The sequence below is a fragment of the Heterodontus francisci genome, chromosome 4, assembly GCF_036365525.1.
Source record: "Heterodontus francisci isolate sHetFra1 chromosome 4, sHetFra1.hap1, whole genome shotgun sequence".
NCBI lineage: Eukaryota > Metazoa > Chordata > Chondrichthyes > Heterodontiformes > Heterodontidae > Heterodontus > Heterodontus francisci.
In genome coordinates this window covers 150,321,191-150,334,862 of record NC_090374.1, presented here as the reverse complement: position 1 = coordinate 150,334,862, position 13,672 = coordinate 150,321,191, and the positions used below count along the sequence as shown (strand labels likewise).

The following is a 13,672-nucleotide window of genomic DNA, read 5'->3' as shown; positions in this document are numbered from 1 at the left end:
ACTATCATCAATTGTCGTAAAAACCCATCTGGTTCACTAATGCCCTTAAGGGAAAGAAATCTGCTGCCCTTACCTGGTCTGGCCTACATCTGCCTCCAGACCCACAGCAATGTGGTTGACTCTTAACTGCCCTCTGAAATGGCCTAGCAAGCCATTCGATTTAAGGGCAATTAGGGATGGACAACAAATGCTGGCCTTGCCAGTGACATCCCAAGAAAGAATTTTAAAAATTGTGGACTTTGAAATTGCACTGTCAGCTCTTCTTCAGTGATTTGAGTCAGAGGTTAAAGATCTGGCTCTGTCTAATAGGTGGTCAGAATATAATGCTGACTTTATAAGGGAGCTAGAAGGTGAAAGTCGTGAGGACTTTATCTAACCTATCAAATGCCTTTAACATTTTAAATATCTTGATCAGACCATCCCTCAACTGCACAAACCTAAGGGAATACAAGCTAAGCTTATGCAACCCATCTTCATAATTTAACCGTCTGGCAATGAAGTGCAAGAGGACATTTTACCATTTAGCATTCCTGATGCACAACTTCACATGGCTGGAAGTTGGGTGTAAAGGTCTGCAGGCCTGATTGGTGGTCTGCAGGATTTACTGCACAATGTCTTAGTTACAGTGGTTTGTTAATTATATAGTGGGGAGTGGTGGTAAAATCTGGGAGAAAATAACACTTAAATTGCATTTACCTTGGAACAGCCTGGATTGGAGAAGAGTCAGAACAAAGGAGTAGTTATTTGTGTTAGATTAAATTTAATCTGACTTCAATCTGTCGGAAGTGCTTTGCTTCCTGACTGGAAGATTGACATAGGCTTGTTGGTCAGATAAATAATTCAGAAAGGCTTTTAAAGATATGACAAAGCGTTACTATTATTGTTATATTGTAGAAAAGCGGAAATCAAAACTCTCAGCAGCTGAAAGTGCTCTATGCTTCTGAAAAGATTCATTCTTTTTATTTTCAAGATGTTTCATACAAAAAGCAGCAATGCCTTTGGTGAGGAGAGGCAGTTTTACAAACTCAGGATTGATTTGCTATGCAGCACATGGCATATATTATTATTAAAATATTATGGAAAGAACCCAGTAAATAAAAGTTTGTATTATAAAGTTGGATGCAGTATCTAAACTATTAATTTGGTGAGATAAGTGCCTAATTAGAGCCTAATTTGCCTCGCTTGCATTTTTGGACTGATTTTCCATTCTGCAGTGGTAGGTACCACTGTGAGGCCCTTATATACCTATAATATATTAAAAGATTTTCAAAAGCACATAATTCCTCCACACATCCACTTTATTTCCTATGTCACAATGTTTGCCCAGGTTTCTATTTTTATCACGAGTGTGCCAATTACCTGTTGCTACAAAGCCTCTTCCCAGACCAGAACTCCCCTGTTTTCGTTTCCCTCACAGGCTTCTTAAGCTATTAGCTTCCCATTGGTTTATTCCGCCACGTGACTGAGTCCTAAGCTACACCTCTCAACTCTATTCAAAATTATCTATCCTTCCCAACCAAGAAAACTAATTGCCAAAATTGTAAACTGCCTCTTTATATCTATACACCTAGATATTAAAAGTCATGCATTTAGCACAGTCCTCCTGCAGAGGTCATTTTCATTTCCTGTAACAATTTTCCTGTCACATTTGCTTGTCACATATTTTCATTCACATTTTGTTGATAACATCCTAATTTTATTTTATTTAACGTTCTTGTGTTGTGCATGTCACTGGCAAGACCAGCATTTATTGCCCATCCCTGGTTGCCCTTAAGAAAGTGAAGGTGAGACTCCTTCTTGAACCACAGCAGTCCATGTGATGAAGGTGCTCCCACAATGCTGATAGGTCGGGAGTTCCAGAATTTTGACCTGGTGACAATGAAAGAATGGTGATATTTATCAGCCCAAGCCTCGATATTGTCCAGGTCTTGCTGCATTTCTACACGGACTGCTTCCATATCTGAGGAGTTGTGAATACTGCTGAACATTGTGCAATCATCAGTGAACATCCCCACTTCTGACCTTATAATGGAAGGAAGGTCATTGATGAAGCAGCTGAAGATGGTTGGGCCTAGGACACTTCCCTGAGGAACTCCTGCAGCAATGTCCTGGGAACGAGATGATTAACCTCCAAAAACCACAACCATCTTCCTTTGTGCCGGGTATAACTCTAGCCACTTAAGAGATTTTCCCCGATTCCTATTGACTTTAATTTTACTAGGGCTCTTTGATGCCAGACTTGGTCAAATGCTGCCTTAATGTCAAGGACAGTCAATCTCACCTCACCTCTGGAATTCAGTTTTTATATTCATGTTTAGATCAAGGCTGTAATGAGGTCTAGAGCTGAGTGGTCCTGGCAGAACCCAAACTGAGCATCGGTGAGCAGGTGAGTAAATACCGCCTGACAGCACTGTCAGCGATAGCTTCCATCACTATGCTGATGATTGAGGGTAGGCTGATGGGACAATAATTAGCCAGATTGGATCTGTCCTGCTTTTTGTGAACAGGACATACCTGGGCAATTTTGCACATTGCTCAGCAGATGCCAGTGCCATAGATGGAACAGATTAGCTGGAGGCGCAGCTGGTTCTGAAGCACAGATCTTCGGCACTACAGCTGGGATATTGTGAGGCCCCATAGCCTTCGTTGTATCCAATACAGTCAGCTGCATGATCCTCAAAGCTTGAAAAAAAGCTATATTCACACAAGCACTCTCTGCCAAACAAATGCCATAGGGAATTGAGGCAGCAGCTGCAATAATTGAGCTTTTATTCAGATGGGGCATGGAGAAGTTTAAATACCCATTGAACTGCTGCTTAAACTCACCCCCAGTTCCCTGAGCAGTTTCCTAAGCCCTAGTAAACACATCCTGCTTAAGTAAAATTTGGAGCCAAGTTAAAACCAATTTAAAAGTACCTTGTTATTGTCTCCTAAGGATGTTATGAAGCCAACCGGTACTGCCCACATCCACTTAGGAAATCCCCAACTTTGGTGAGTAGATTTCTGACTGGGATCCAAACACACCTCTGTTAAACCCGGAATTGTGGATTGTGCACCCACGCTAAAAATCTAATTTTTTTACCTGCTCCCATCTCACTGATTCTTGTGGGTTAAAATTCCTTTAATTGGGCTGAATTTTATGAGGCATCTGGCGTCAGGGGTCTGGCGGGACAGCCCAGAAAACTCTTCCGGGACAGACCTGCCAGAACCTCCAACACCGAGAATGCCCCGCCGCATTTTATCGGCGGTGGCAAGGCCTCGGTGCGGCCTTGTTGTGGTATTTGTTGTGAACTCATTGAGGGGGGCGTGTGGGAGAGGGGATGCAAAGTTTGAATAAAATTTTATTTCAATATAAATGCAGTGGGACCTTTAAACATTTAAATTTACATGAAGGGCTTGAAGCCCTTTAAAAATGGTGCCGCGCCTGCACGTTGGGCCAGATGTCATTGCCGGGGGTGCCGGGGGCGCTGCGGCCGTCCCCTATACGTCATTGGAGGTGGCCACTGCACCCCCTCCACTTAAATGAGCCCTCATGCAAAATACCATGGAGGCTCAGCGACGGCACATCCACACAAGCGGACCACCAGGATGAGAGCGCGCCGCCATGATTTGTGGCACGCTCATAAACCTCCACCCATTATGTCAGCAGGACTTATTGGATAGGATGAGCACAGCATATGTCTTATTCAATTGTGTATATCAGGTAGAGCTTGGGATACTAGCAAGACCAGCAATGGAAAAATTGAGGTGCATGATGATTTACGTATGAGCTAATGCCACGATATTATTATAATTTCAAAACTAGCAAACAGCCTGTCACATTGCCCATGGTAAGTTGATGAATACAAGTCTTTTTATATCAAGACAGCAACAACAGAAAGAACTTGAATTTACATAGCACTAATCATAATGTCTCAAAGTATTTATAGCTAATGAATTATTTTGGAAGTGTAATCATACAAGTGCAGGGAAATGCAGCAGCCAATTAGTGCACAGAAAAATCCCACAAACAGCAATAATATAAATGGCCAATTAAACTCTGATGTTGGTTGAGAGATAAATATTGACCAGGACACTAGACACACTCCACTGCTCTTCAAATAGTGCCAGTACATCAGTTTACTGTCTCATCTGAAAGATGGCATCTCCGACAGTGCAGCATGGCCTCAGTACTGCACTGAAGCGCCAGCCTAGATTGTGTGCTCAAATCCCTGGAGTTGAGGTTGAACCTCCAATGTTCTGACTCAGCAGCACCTAGTGCTCACACCCTGCAACTACATTGTAACATTTAGCATAATAGAACAGACTGTGAGATGTACACAAAGCAATTTACAATGCTAAATATTGTCACTAGATGCGTGGCCAAAAATTATGACAACAAAAGGCAAATTATGCAGACAATATGTAAGTGGCCTCCACAAGCTTTTGAATGATTATCGCTAAGTCACAAAATTTTAAGGGTACATAAACACTACAGCCATAGTGGCAGTGCAAAACGGATTTGCAATGATGCTGAAGTTTTAAAGTACATTCAGCCAGAATCCAGACCCAGAATGTAGTGGACTGAGACTCCTTGTGGGAGGTAGTAAAACTCTGCTTCATATCAGTCATTTCAAATCATTTGCACCTGATTGGCATTCCAAGTTTAACAGCAGTATGATGCCAAAACCAGTTGAAACCTATCAGTCATCTAGACTGACAGTGTAAATCAGCTTCAAAGCATTTAGTAATGATATTTTTTAATTTATTGTATGTGCTTCATTACCCATTAGTGATCGGTGTTCCTTCAGCCTTTTATGAAGGGTACAAAATGCAACCTCTTCTCAAAGGGAAAAGATTTGCTACTTGTAATCAGGAAACATCTTGACTTCCAGGAATTTATTGCCTTTCTGTTTGTTTGGCCAGGGCCACTCAGCTCCAGACCTCATTACAGCCTTGATCCAAACATGGGGGAAAGAGTTGAATTCCAGAGATGAGATGAGAGTGACTGCCCTTGACATCAAGACAGCATTTGACTGTGTGTGGCATCAAGGAGCCCAAGCAAAATTGAATCAATGGAAATCAGAGGGAAAACACTCCACTGGTTGGAGACATATATAGCACAAAAGAAGATAGCTGTGGTTGTTGGAGGCCAATCATCTCAGCCCCAAGACATTGCTGCAGGAGCTCCTCTGGGTTATGTCCTAGGCCCAACCATCTTCAACTGCTTCATCAATAACCGTCCCTCCAACATAAGGACAGAAGTGGGTATATTTCCTGATGATTGCTCAGTACCATTCGCAACTCCTCAGATACTGAAGCTGTCTGTGCCTGCGTGCAGCAAGACCTGGACAACATTCAGGCTTGGGCTGATAAGTGGCAAGTAACATTCGTGCCACACAAGTGCCAGTCAATGACCATCTCTAACAAAAGAGAATCTAACCATCTCCCCTTGACATGCAATATCATTGCTGAATCCCCCACCATCAACATCCTGGAGATTGCCATTGACCAGAAACCTAACTGGACCAGCCATATAAATACTGGGGCTACAAGAACAGGTCAGAGGCTGGGAATTCTGCAGCAAGTAACTCACCTTCTGAGTCCCAAAGTCCACCATCTACAAGGCACAAGTCAGGACTGTGATGGAATACTTTCCACTTGCCTGAATGAGTGCAGCTCCAACAACACTCAATAAGCTTGTCAATATCCAGGACTAAGCTGCCTGCTCGATCGGCACCCCATCCACCACCTTAAACATTCACTCCCTTAACCACCGGCGCACAGAGGCTCCTTCAACAGTACCTTCCGAACCCGTGACCTCTACCACCTGGAAGGACAAGGGCAGCAGATGCATGGGAACACCACCCAAGTCACACACCATCCTAATTTGGAACTATATCGCCGTCCCTTCACTGTCACTAGATCAAATTCCTGGAACCCCCTTCCTAACAGCACAGTGGGTTTAGCTACACTACATGGACTGCAGCAGTTCAAGAAGGCAGCTCACCACCACCTTCTCAAAGGCAATTAGGGATGGGAAATAATGGCCTTTCCTAACGACATTCACACCCCAAGGATGATTAAAAAATCTACACAGTCCAAACATGAGTTAGATGGGATCAATGTTTAAAATGTAAATAAATTCCACACAGATGGGGAGATAGTCTAAAAAGTAAAACCGAGATTTCCGTTGAGTTTGACGTAAGCTAATTGTGCAAATTCTATCTGGGAGTATGACCAAGGAAATTACAAATTCTTCTTCTTCTTTGACCTCCTTATCTAGAGAGACAAAGGGTAAGCGCCTGGAGGTGGTCAGTGGTGTGTGGAGCAGCGCCTGGAGTGGCTATAAAGGCCAATTCTAGAGTGACAGGCTCTTCCACAGGTGCTGCAGAAAAATTTGTTTGTCGGGGCTGTTACACAGTTGGCTCTCCCCTTGCGCTTCTGTCTTTTTTCCTGCCAACTGCTAAGTCTCTTCAACTCGCCACACTTTAGCCCCGCCTTTATGGCTGTCCGCCAGCTCTGGCGAACACTGACAACTGACTCCCACGACTTGTGATCAATGTCACAGGACTTCATGTCGCGTTTGCAGACGTCTTTAAAGCGGAGACATGGACGGCCGGTGGGTCTGATACCAGTGGCGAGCTCGCTGCACAATGTGTCTTTGGGGATCCTGCCATCTTCCATGCGGCTCACATGGCCAAGCCATCTCAAGCGCTGCTGACTCAGTAGTGTGTATAAGCTGGGGATGTTGGCCGCCTCGAGGACTTCTGTGTTGGAGATATGGTCCTGCCACCTGATGCCAAGTATTCTCCGGAGGCAGCGAAGATGGAATGAATTGAGACGTCGCTCTTGGCTGACGTACGTTGTCCAGGCCTCGCTCATAGAGCAAGGTACTGAGGACACAGGCTTGATACACTCAGACTATTGTGTTCCGTGTCAGTGCGCCATTTTCCCACACTCTCTTGGCCAGTCTGGACATAGCAGTGGAAGCCTTTCCCATGCGCTTTTTGATTTCTGCATTGAGAGACAGGTTACTGGTAATAGTTGAGCCTAGGTAGGTGAACTCTTGAACCACTTCCAGAGCGTGGTCGCCAATATTGATGGATGGAGCATTTCTGACGGCCTGTCCCATTATGTTCGTTTTCTTGAGGCTGATGGTTAGGCCAAATTCATTGCAGGCAGCCGCAAACCAGTCGATGAGACTCTGCAGGCACTCTTCAGTGTGAGATGTTAAAGCAGCATCGTCAGCAAAGAGGAGTTCCCTGATGAGGACTTTCCGTACTTTGGACTTCGCTTTTAGACTGGCAAGGTTGAACAACCTGCCACCTGATCTTGTGTGGAGGAAAATTCCTTCTTCTGAAGACTTGAACGCATGTGAAAGCAGCAGGGAGAAGAAAATCCCAAAATGTGTGGGTGCGAGAACACAGCCCTGTTTCACGCCACTCAGGATAGGAAAGGGGTCTGATGAGGTGCCTCTATGTTGAATTGTGCCTTTCATATTGTCATGGAATGAGGTGATGATACTTAGTAGCTTTGGTGGCTTTAATTTTTAGTAACTTTTTAGTAGCTTTAATGTCCACATAAATACATGGCTTGGGGCTCCTGTAAAATCCTCTATTATATTATACGGTTTTTGCATCTGTGTTCCGCTAGTATTTGCTAATATCTGTAATAACTGTATTTCTATTTGAAATTGTATATTAGATTAGCTGAGTGTGAGGGAGACTGAGTGAGGCAGGGTGTGGTGTGAGTGTGAGGTGAGAGTGAGGGTGAGGGTGATGTGAATGTCAGGTGAGTATGAGTGTGAGCGTGTGGTGAATGTGAGAGTGAGTGTGAGTGTGAGGTGATGTGATGTGTGAGTATGATTGTGAGGAAAACAGAGTGAAGGACAGGTTAGGGTCTATGTAGTGAGAGTTGCATATAGGCCCTCTGGTAGCAGCTGTGAAGTGGCAGAATGTATTAATACAAAGATTAGACAAGGATGTACTAAAGGCCGAATGGTTATAATGCAGAATTTTCACTTTCATGTAGATTGTAATGAGAAGACTAGCTCAGACAAAAAGGTATTGAATTTTTTGAATGTGTTTAGGATAGTTTGCTGCAACAATATGTCCTAGCATCAACAAGGGAGCATGCCATATTTGATTTAGTAATGAATAATGAACCAGATTTATTTAATGACCTAACAGTGCATGAACATTTATCTAATAACAGTCATAATATGACTGAATTCAACTTTATGTTTGAAAGGGGGAAATACAACATAGATGCTGAAATTCTAGATTTAGATAAGGCAGACTTTAATGTGATGAGACAGAGATGGCCCACAGTAAACTGGACAAATCTGTTAATGGGTAAAATGTCAGAAGGTCAGTTTGAGGTGTTCAAAAAAAGATTTATTGTGATACAGAACCAGTTTATAGTCCTGTCAAGAAAATCTGCTGTATCAAACGAGGATTTTTTAATTCATCAGTTGGAAACCTGCATTAAACTTTTAATAAAAGAAAAAGAGCTGGAATCCGACAGTTAACTTTTAAAAAGCTGGCAGCCAAGCTGGCCACTGCAATTTGCATCTGAAATACCTCACATTCCAGACATTGAATTGGAGATACATGTCTAACAAGAAGCCCAGCCAGGACAATGCTTTGGTGAGCTGATAGATTATCAGGATCACCCTCGCTGGCGGGACATTCAAAGCCATCTTGAGGCATTCTTGAATGGAAACGTCCTCCAGGGGGTAAACACTAACAATGCCACCCGAGAGAGGTTTTGCGTTTTAGACTTTGGACCTCATTAAAAACAAAAGGGGATTGAGAGAACCATTTGACCATCTCCCCAGGCTGTGTAAAACTGGGTGCTTTGTTACACACAGGAGACAAGCTAACCAGGCAGAACCCCAGTGGAACTGTATGTCTCTCTCTCCCTCTCTCTCCCAATAAAATCATAAGTTTAAAAACAATCTGCCGCTGTGGACCATCCAAGCCTACAGATTGCTACAGACAGAGACCCCAGGGAAAGAAAGCTACCTGCAATTCTGTCTCAAGAAAATCCTGAGTCAGGTGGACCAGCCACCAGGCAAGACTTCAAGGTCACAACTTCAGCCGGAAGACAACAGAATCATCCAATCCCACAGACTGTGTACTAACTTTTACTTGTTCTGGACTCTAATCCAAACCAAACTATTTCTTATCACTCTGTACTCTATTTGTGTGTCTGATTCTCATGCATGTGTGTGAATGAAGGTGTAGCATAATTTTATTATTTTATCTAGATCGGGTTTAGTTTTTTTAAGTGCAATAAACTCACCTCTTTCTTATTTAAACTCAAGAAAACCTGTCCAATTGGTTCTTTACGATCACAACAAAGGTAAAAAGGTAAAACACTCTCTGAAGTGGTAAGCACATCCACTGTTTAAAAAGGAATAAAACCGGTTGCAGTCAAACAAGAGGAAGGGCAAGAGGGGAGCCTTGTGACCCCTCCTCACCTGATCATAACAGTCTTAAGGGGCAAGAGCTCTCTTGCCAAGAAAAACAGCCATGGACGACTAAAGAGACAACATGAAACTACAAGAAAAAGCATACAAAAATGCAAAAACAAAGCACAAATCCTGGTGCCTGGGAAAGATACAAAGAACAACAAAAGGTGACAAAACAGTTAGTAAGAGGTACAAAAAGGGAGTATGAAAAGAAATTTGCAATTGATATCAAGATCAAAACAAACTTTTTCAATTATATTAGGGAAAAGAGGATGGTCAGGAGTAACATGGGCCCCTTGAAAACTGATAATGGTGATATTGTAAATGAAAATAAGGAAATGGTGGAAAAATTAAATTAGTACTTTGTGTCAGTATTTATAATAGAGGAAGCATGCTGGACACCTCAAGGAAACTAATACTGAATCAGGGACAGGATCTTACCAAAATTGACATATGGCACTAAAGAGTGACAAATCCCTATGAACAAATGGTTTCTATCCCGGGATTTGAAAGGCATCCCCAACACCGAACACCTGTTCCTGCTGGGGGACTTTAATGCCAGGGTTGGGGCCGACCATGACTCATGGCCCTCCTGCCTTGGGAGCTATGGCGTTGGAAGGATGAATGAGAACGGGCAGAGACTGCTTGAGTTGTGTACCTATCATAACCTCTGCATCACCAACTCGTTCTTTCACACTAAACCCTGTCACCAGGTTTCATGGAGGCACCCAAGATCACGTCGTTGGCACCAGCTAGACCTCATCGTCACAAGGCGAGCCTCCTTAAACAGTGTTCAAATCACACGCAGCTTCCACAGTGCGGACTGCGACACCAACCACTCCCTGGTGTGCAGCAAGGTTAGACTCAGACCAAAGAAGTTGCATCATTCCAAGCAGAAGGGCCACCCGCGCATCAACACGAGCAGAATTTCTCATCCACAGCTGTTACAAAAATTTCGAAATTCACTTGTAACAGCCCTTCAAAACACTCCCACAGGGGATGCTGAGACCAAGTGGGCCCACATCAGAGATGCCATCTATGAGTCAACTTTGACCACCTATGGCAAACGTGCGAAGAGAAATGCAGACTGGTTTCAATCTCATAATGAAGAGCTGGAACCTATCATAGCCGCTAAGCGCACTGCAAGAAAGCCCCCAGCAAGTTAACATCCGTGGCATTTAAAGCAGCCAGAAGCACGGCACAAAGAACAGCCCGGCGCTGCGCAAATGACTACTGGCAACACCTATGCAGTCATATTCAGCTGGCCTCAGACACCGGAAACATCAGAGGAATGTATGATGGCATTAAGAGAGCTTTTGGGCCAACCATCAAGAAGATCGCCCCCCTCAAATCTAAATCAGGGGACATAATCACTGACCAACGCAAACAAATGGACCGCTGGGTTGAGCACTACCTAGAACTGTGCTCCAGGGAGAATGTTGTCACTGAGACTGCCCTCAATGCAGCCCAGCCTCTACCAGTCATGGATGAGCTGGACGTACAGCCAACAAAATCGGAACTCAGTGATGCCATTGATTCTCTAGCCAGCGGAAAAGCCCCTGGGAAAGACAGCATTACCCCTGAAATAATCAAGAGTGCCAAGCCTGCTATACTCTCAGCACTACATGAACTGCTATGCCTGTGCTGGGACGAGGGAGCAGTACCTCAGGACATGCGCGATGCCAATATTATCACCCTTTATAAAAACAAAGGTGACCGCGGTGACTGCAACAACTACCGTGGAATCTCCCTGCTCAGCATAGTGGGGAAAGTCTTTGCTCGAGTCGCTCTAAACAGGCTCCAGAAGCTGGCCGAGCGCGTCTACCCAGAGGCACAGTGTGGCTTTCGTGCAGAGAGATCAACCGTCTTCGTCAGATACAGGAGAAATGCCGTGAACAACAGATGCCCCTCTACATTGCTTTCATTGATCTCACCAAAGCCTTTGACCTCGTCAGCAGACGTGGTCTCTTCAGAATACTAGAAAAGATTGGATGTCCACCAAAGCTACCAAGTATCATCACCTCATTCCATGACAATATGAAAGGCCCAATTCAACATGGTGGCTCCTCATCAGCCCCCTTTCCTATCCTGAGTGGCGTGAAACAGGGCTGTGTTCTCGCACGCACATTCTTTGGGATTTTCTTCTCCCTGCTGCTTTCACATGCGTTCAAGTCTTCTGAAGAAGGAATTTTCCTCCACACAAAATCAGGGGGCAGGTTGTTCAACCTTGCCCGTCTCAGAGTGAAGTCCAAAGTACGGAAAGTCCTCATCAGGGAACTCCTCTTTGCTGACGATGCTGCTTTAACATCTCACACTGAAGAGTGTCTGCAGAGTCTTATCGACAGGTTTGCGGCTGCCTGCAATGAATTTGGCCGAACCATCAGCCTCAAGAAAACGAACATCATGGGGCAGGACGTCAGAAATGCTCCATCCATCAATATTGGCGACCACGCTCTGGAAGTGATTCAAGAGTTCACCTACCTAGGCGCAACTATCACCAGTAACCTGTCTCTCAATGCAGAAATCAAAAAGCGCATGGGAAAGGCTTCCACTGCTATGTCCAGACTGGCCAAGAGAGTGTGGGAAAATGGCGCACTGACACGGAACACAATAGTCTGAGTGTATCAAGCCTGTGTCCTCAGTACCTTGCTCTATGGCAGCGAGGCCTGGACAACGTATGTCAGCCAAAAGCGACGTCTCAATTCATTCCATCTTCGCTGCCTCCGGAGAACACTTGGCATCAGTGGCAGGACCATATCTCCAACACAGAAGTCCTCGAGGCGGCCAACATCCCCAGCTTATACACACTACTGAGTCAGCGGCGCTTGAGATGGCTTGGCCATGTGAGCCGCATGGAAGATGGCAGGATCCCCAAAGACACATTGTCCAGCGAGCTCGCCACTGGTATCAGACCCACCGGCTGTCCATGTCTCCGCTTCAAAGACGTCTGCAAACGCGACATGAAGTCCTGTGACATTGATCATAAGTCGTGGGAGTCAGTTGCCAGCATTCGCCAGAGCTGGCGGGCAGCCATAAAGGCGGGGCTAAAGTGTGGCGAATCAAAGAGACTTAGCAGTTGGCAGGAAAAAAGACAGAAGCGCAAGGGGAGAGCCAACTGTGTAACAGCCCCGACAAACAAATCTTTCTGCAGCACCTGTGGAAGAGCCTGTCACTCTAGAATTGGCCTTTATAGTCACTCCAGGCGCTGCTCCACAAACCACTGACCACCTCCAGGCGCTTACCCATTGTCTCTCGAGATAAGGAGGCCAAAGAAGATAGCCAACTATAATCTTGCAAACATCTCGCGATTCAGGAACCGTTCCTTAGATTGGAAAATTGTGCATGTCGCTCTACTATCTAATAAAGGTGAGAGAGGAAAACCAAGGAACTATGGACTAGTTACCCTAATAACTGTTGTCAGGAAATTACTGGAGATTATAACTAAGGATAGAGTGACTGAACATCTTGAACATTTTCAGCTGATCAGAGAGAGCCAGCATGGATTTGTAAAGGATAGGTCATGTCTGACAAACCTGATGGAATATTTTGAAGAGGTGACTAAAGTAGTGAACATGGGAATTTCAATGGATGTTATTTATACGAACTTCCAGAAGGCATTCGATAAAGTCTAGTCTATATCAAGCTGGGCTAAAAGGCTAAAGACTCTACACTTTAGGGAAGCCTAGACTTAGGGACCCACAATAATGCAATAAACAAATATAGATCTCACCTCTGTGAATTATCTCGTGTAAGGCGAAGCCACTTTGACACCATTTGTTCGACTTTGTGGGATTTGCGGACTTGGACCATGTTATCCTCTGGTTCTTCCATTTAACTGTGGAAAATTGACACTCGTGTTAATCTTATTATTGAATTGATACTTGTATTAATCCCAGTATCGGCATCAAATACAAACAAGACACCTCTACTCTGCCCCAACAATATACCTTAACCCCTCAGGAAGAGCACGTATGACTACACCAGTGTGATCATTTTTCTATTTCCCACCTGGGTCATCCTTTCACTTTTCTGGCTGAAATTGCCAATTAATGCCATTAGGATTGAGCCTATTAAGAACTGGTTTAAGACTGCCCAACTCATCTTACATTGGACTGTTACAGCCAACAGAACACATGTTGTGCTCCACTCCAAATGTAAACCAATTCCCTCGGTTGTGGGGGAGGGTGGAGGGCATCATTTACTGTACACGGTGGC

At 44.4% G+C, this 13,672-nt stretch overlaps 1 protein-coding gene across 1 annotated transcript in view; it reads right to left on the bottom strand.

Annotated features, from left to right (window-relative positions):
• LOC137368734 (FERM and PDZ domain-containing protein 1) overlaps window positions 1-13,288 on the bottom strand; it is a 118,221-nt gene extending 104,933 nt beyond the window's left edge. Inside the window, exon 1 of the mRNA XM_068028920.1 lies at window positions 13,188-13,288. Within this exon, the coding sequence (XP_067885021.1) occupies window positions 13,188-13,288 (101 nt within the window). The remainder of the gene's footprint in view (window positions 1-13,187) is intronic.
• Window positions 13,289-13,672: the final 384 nt, after the last annotated feature.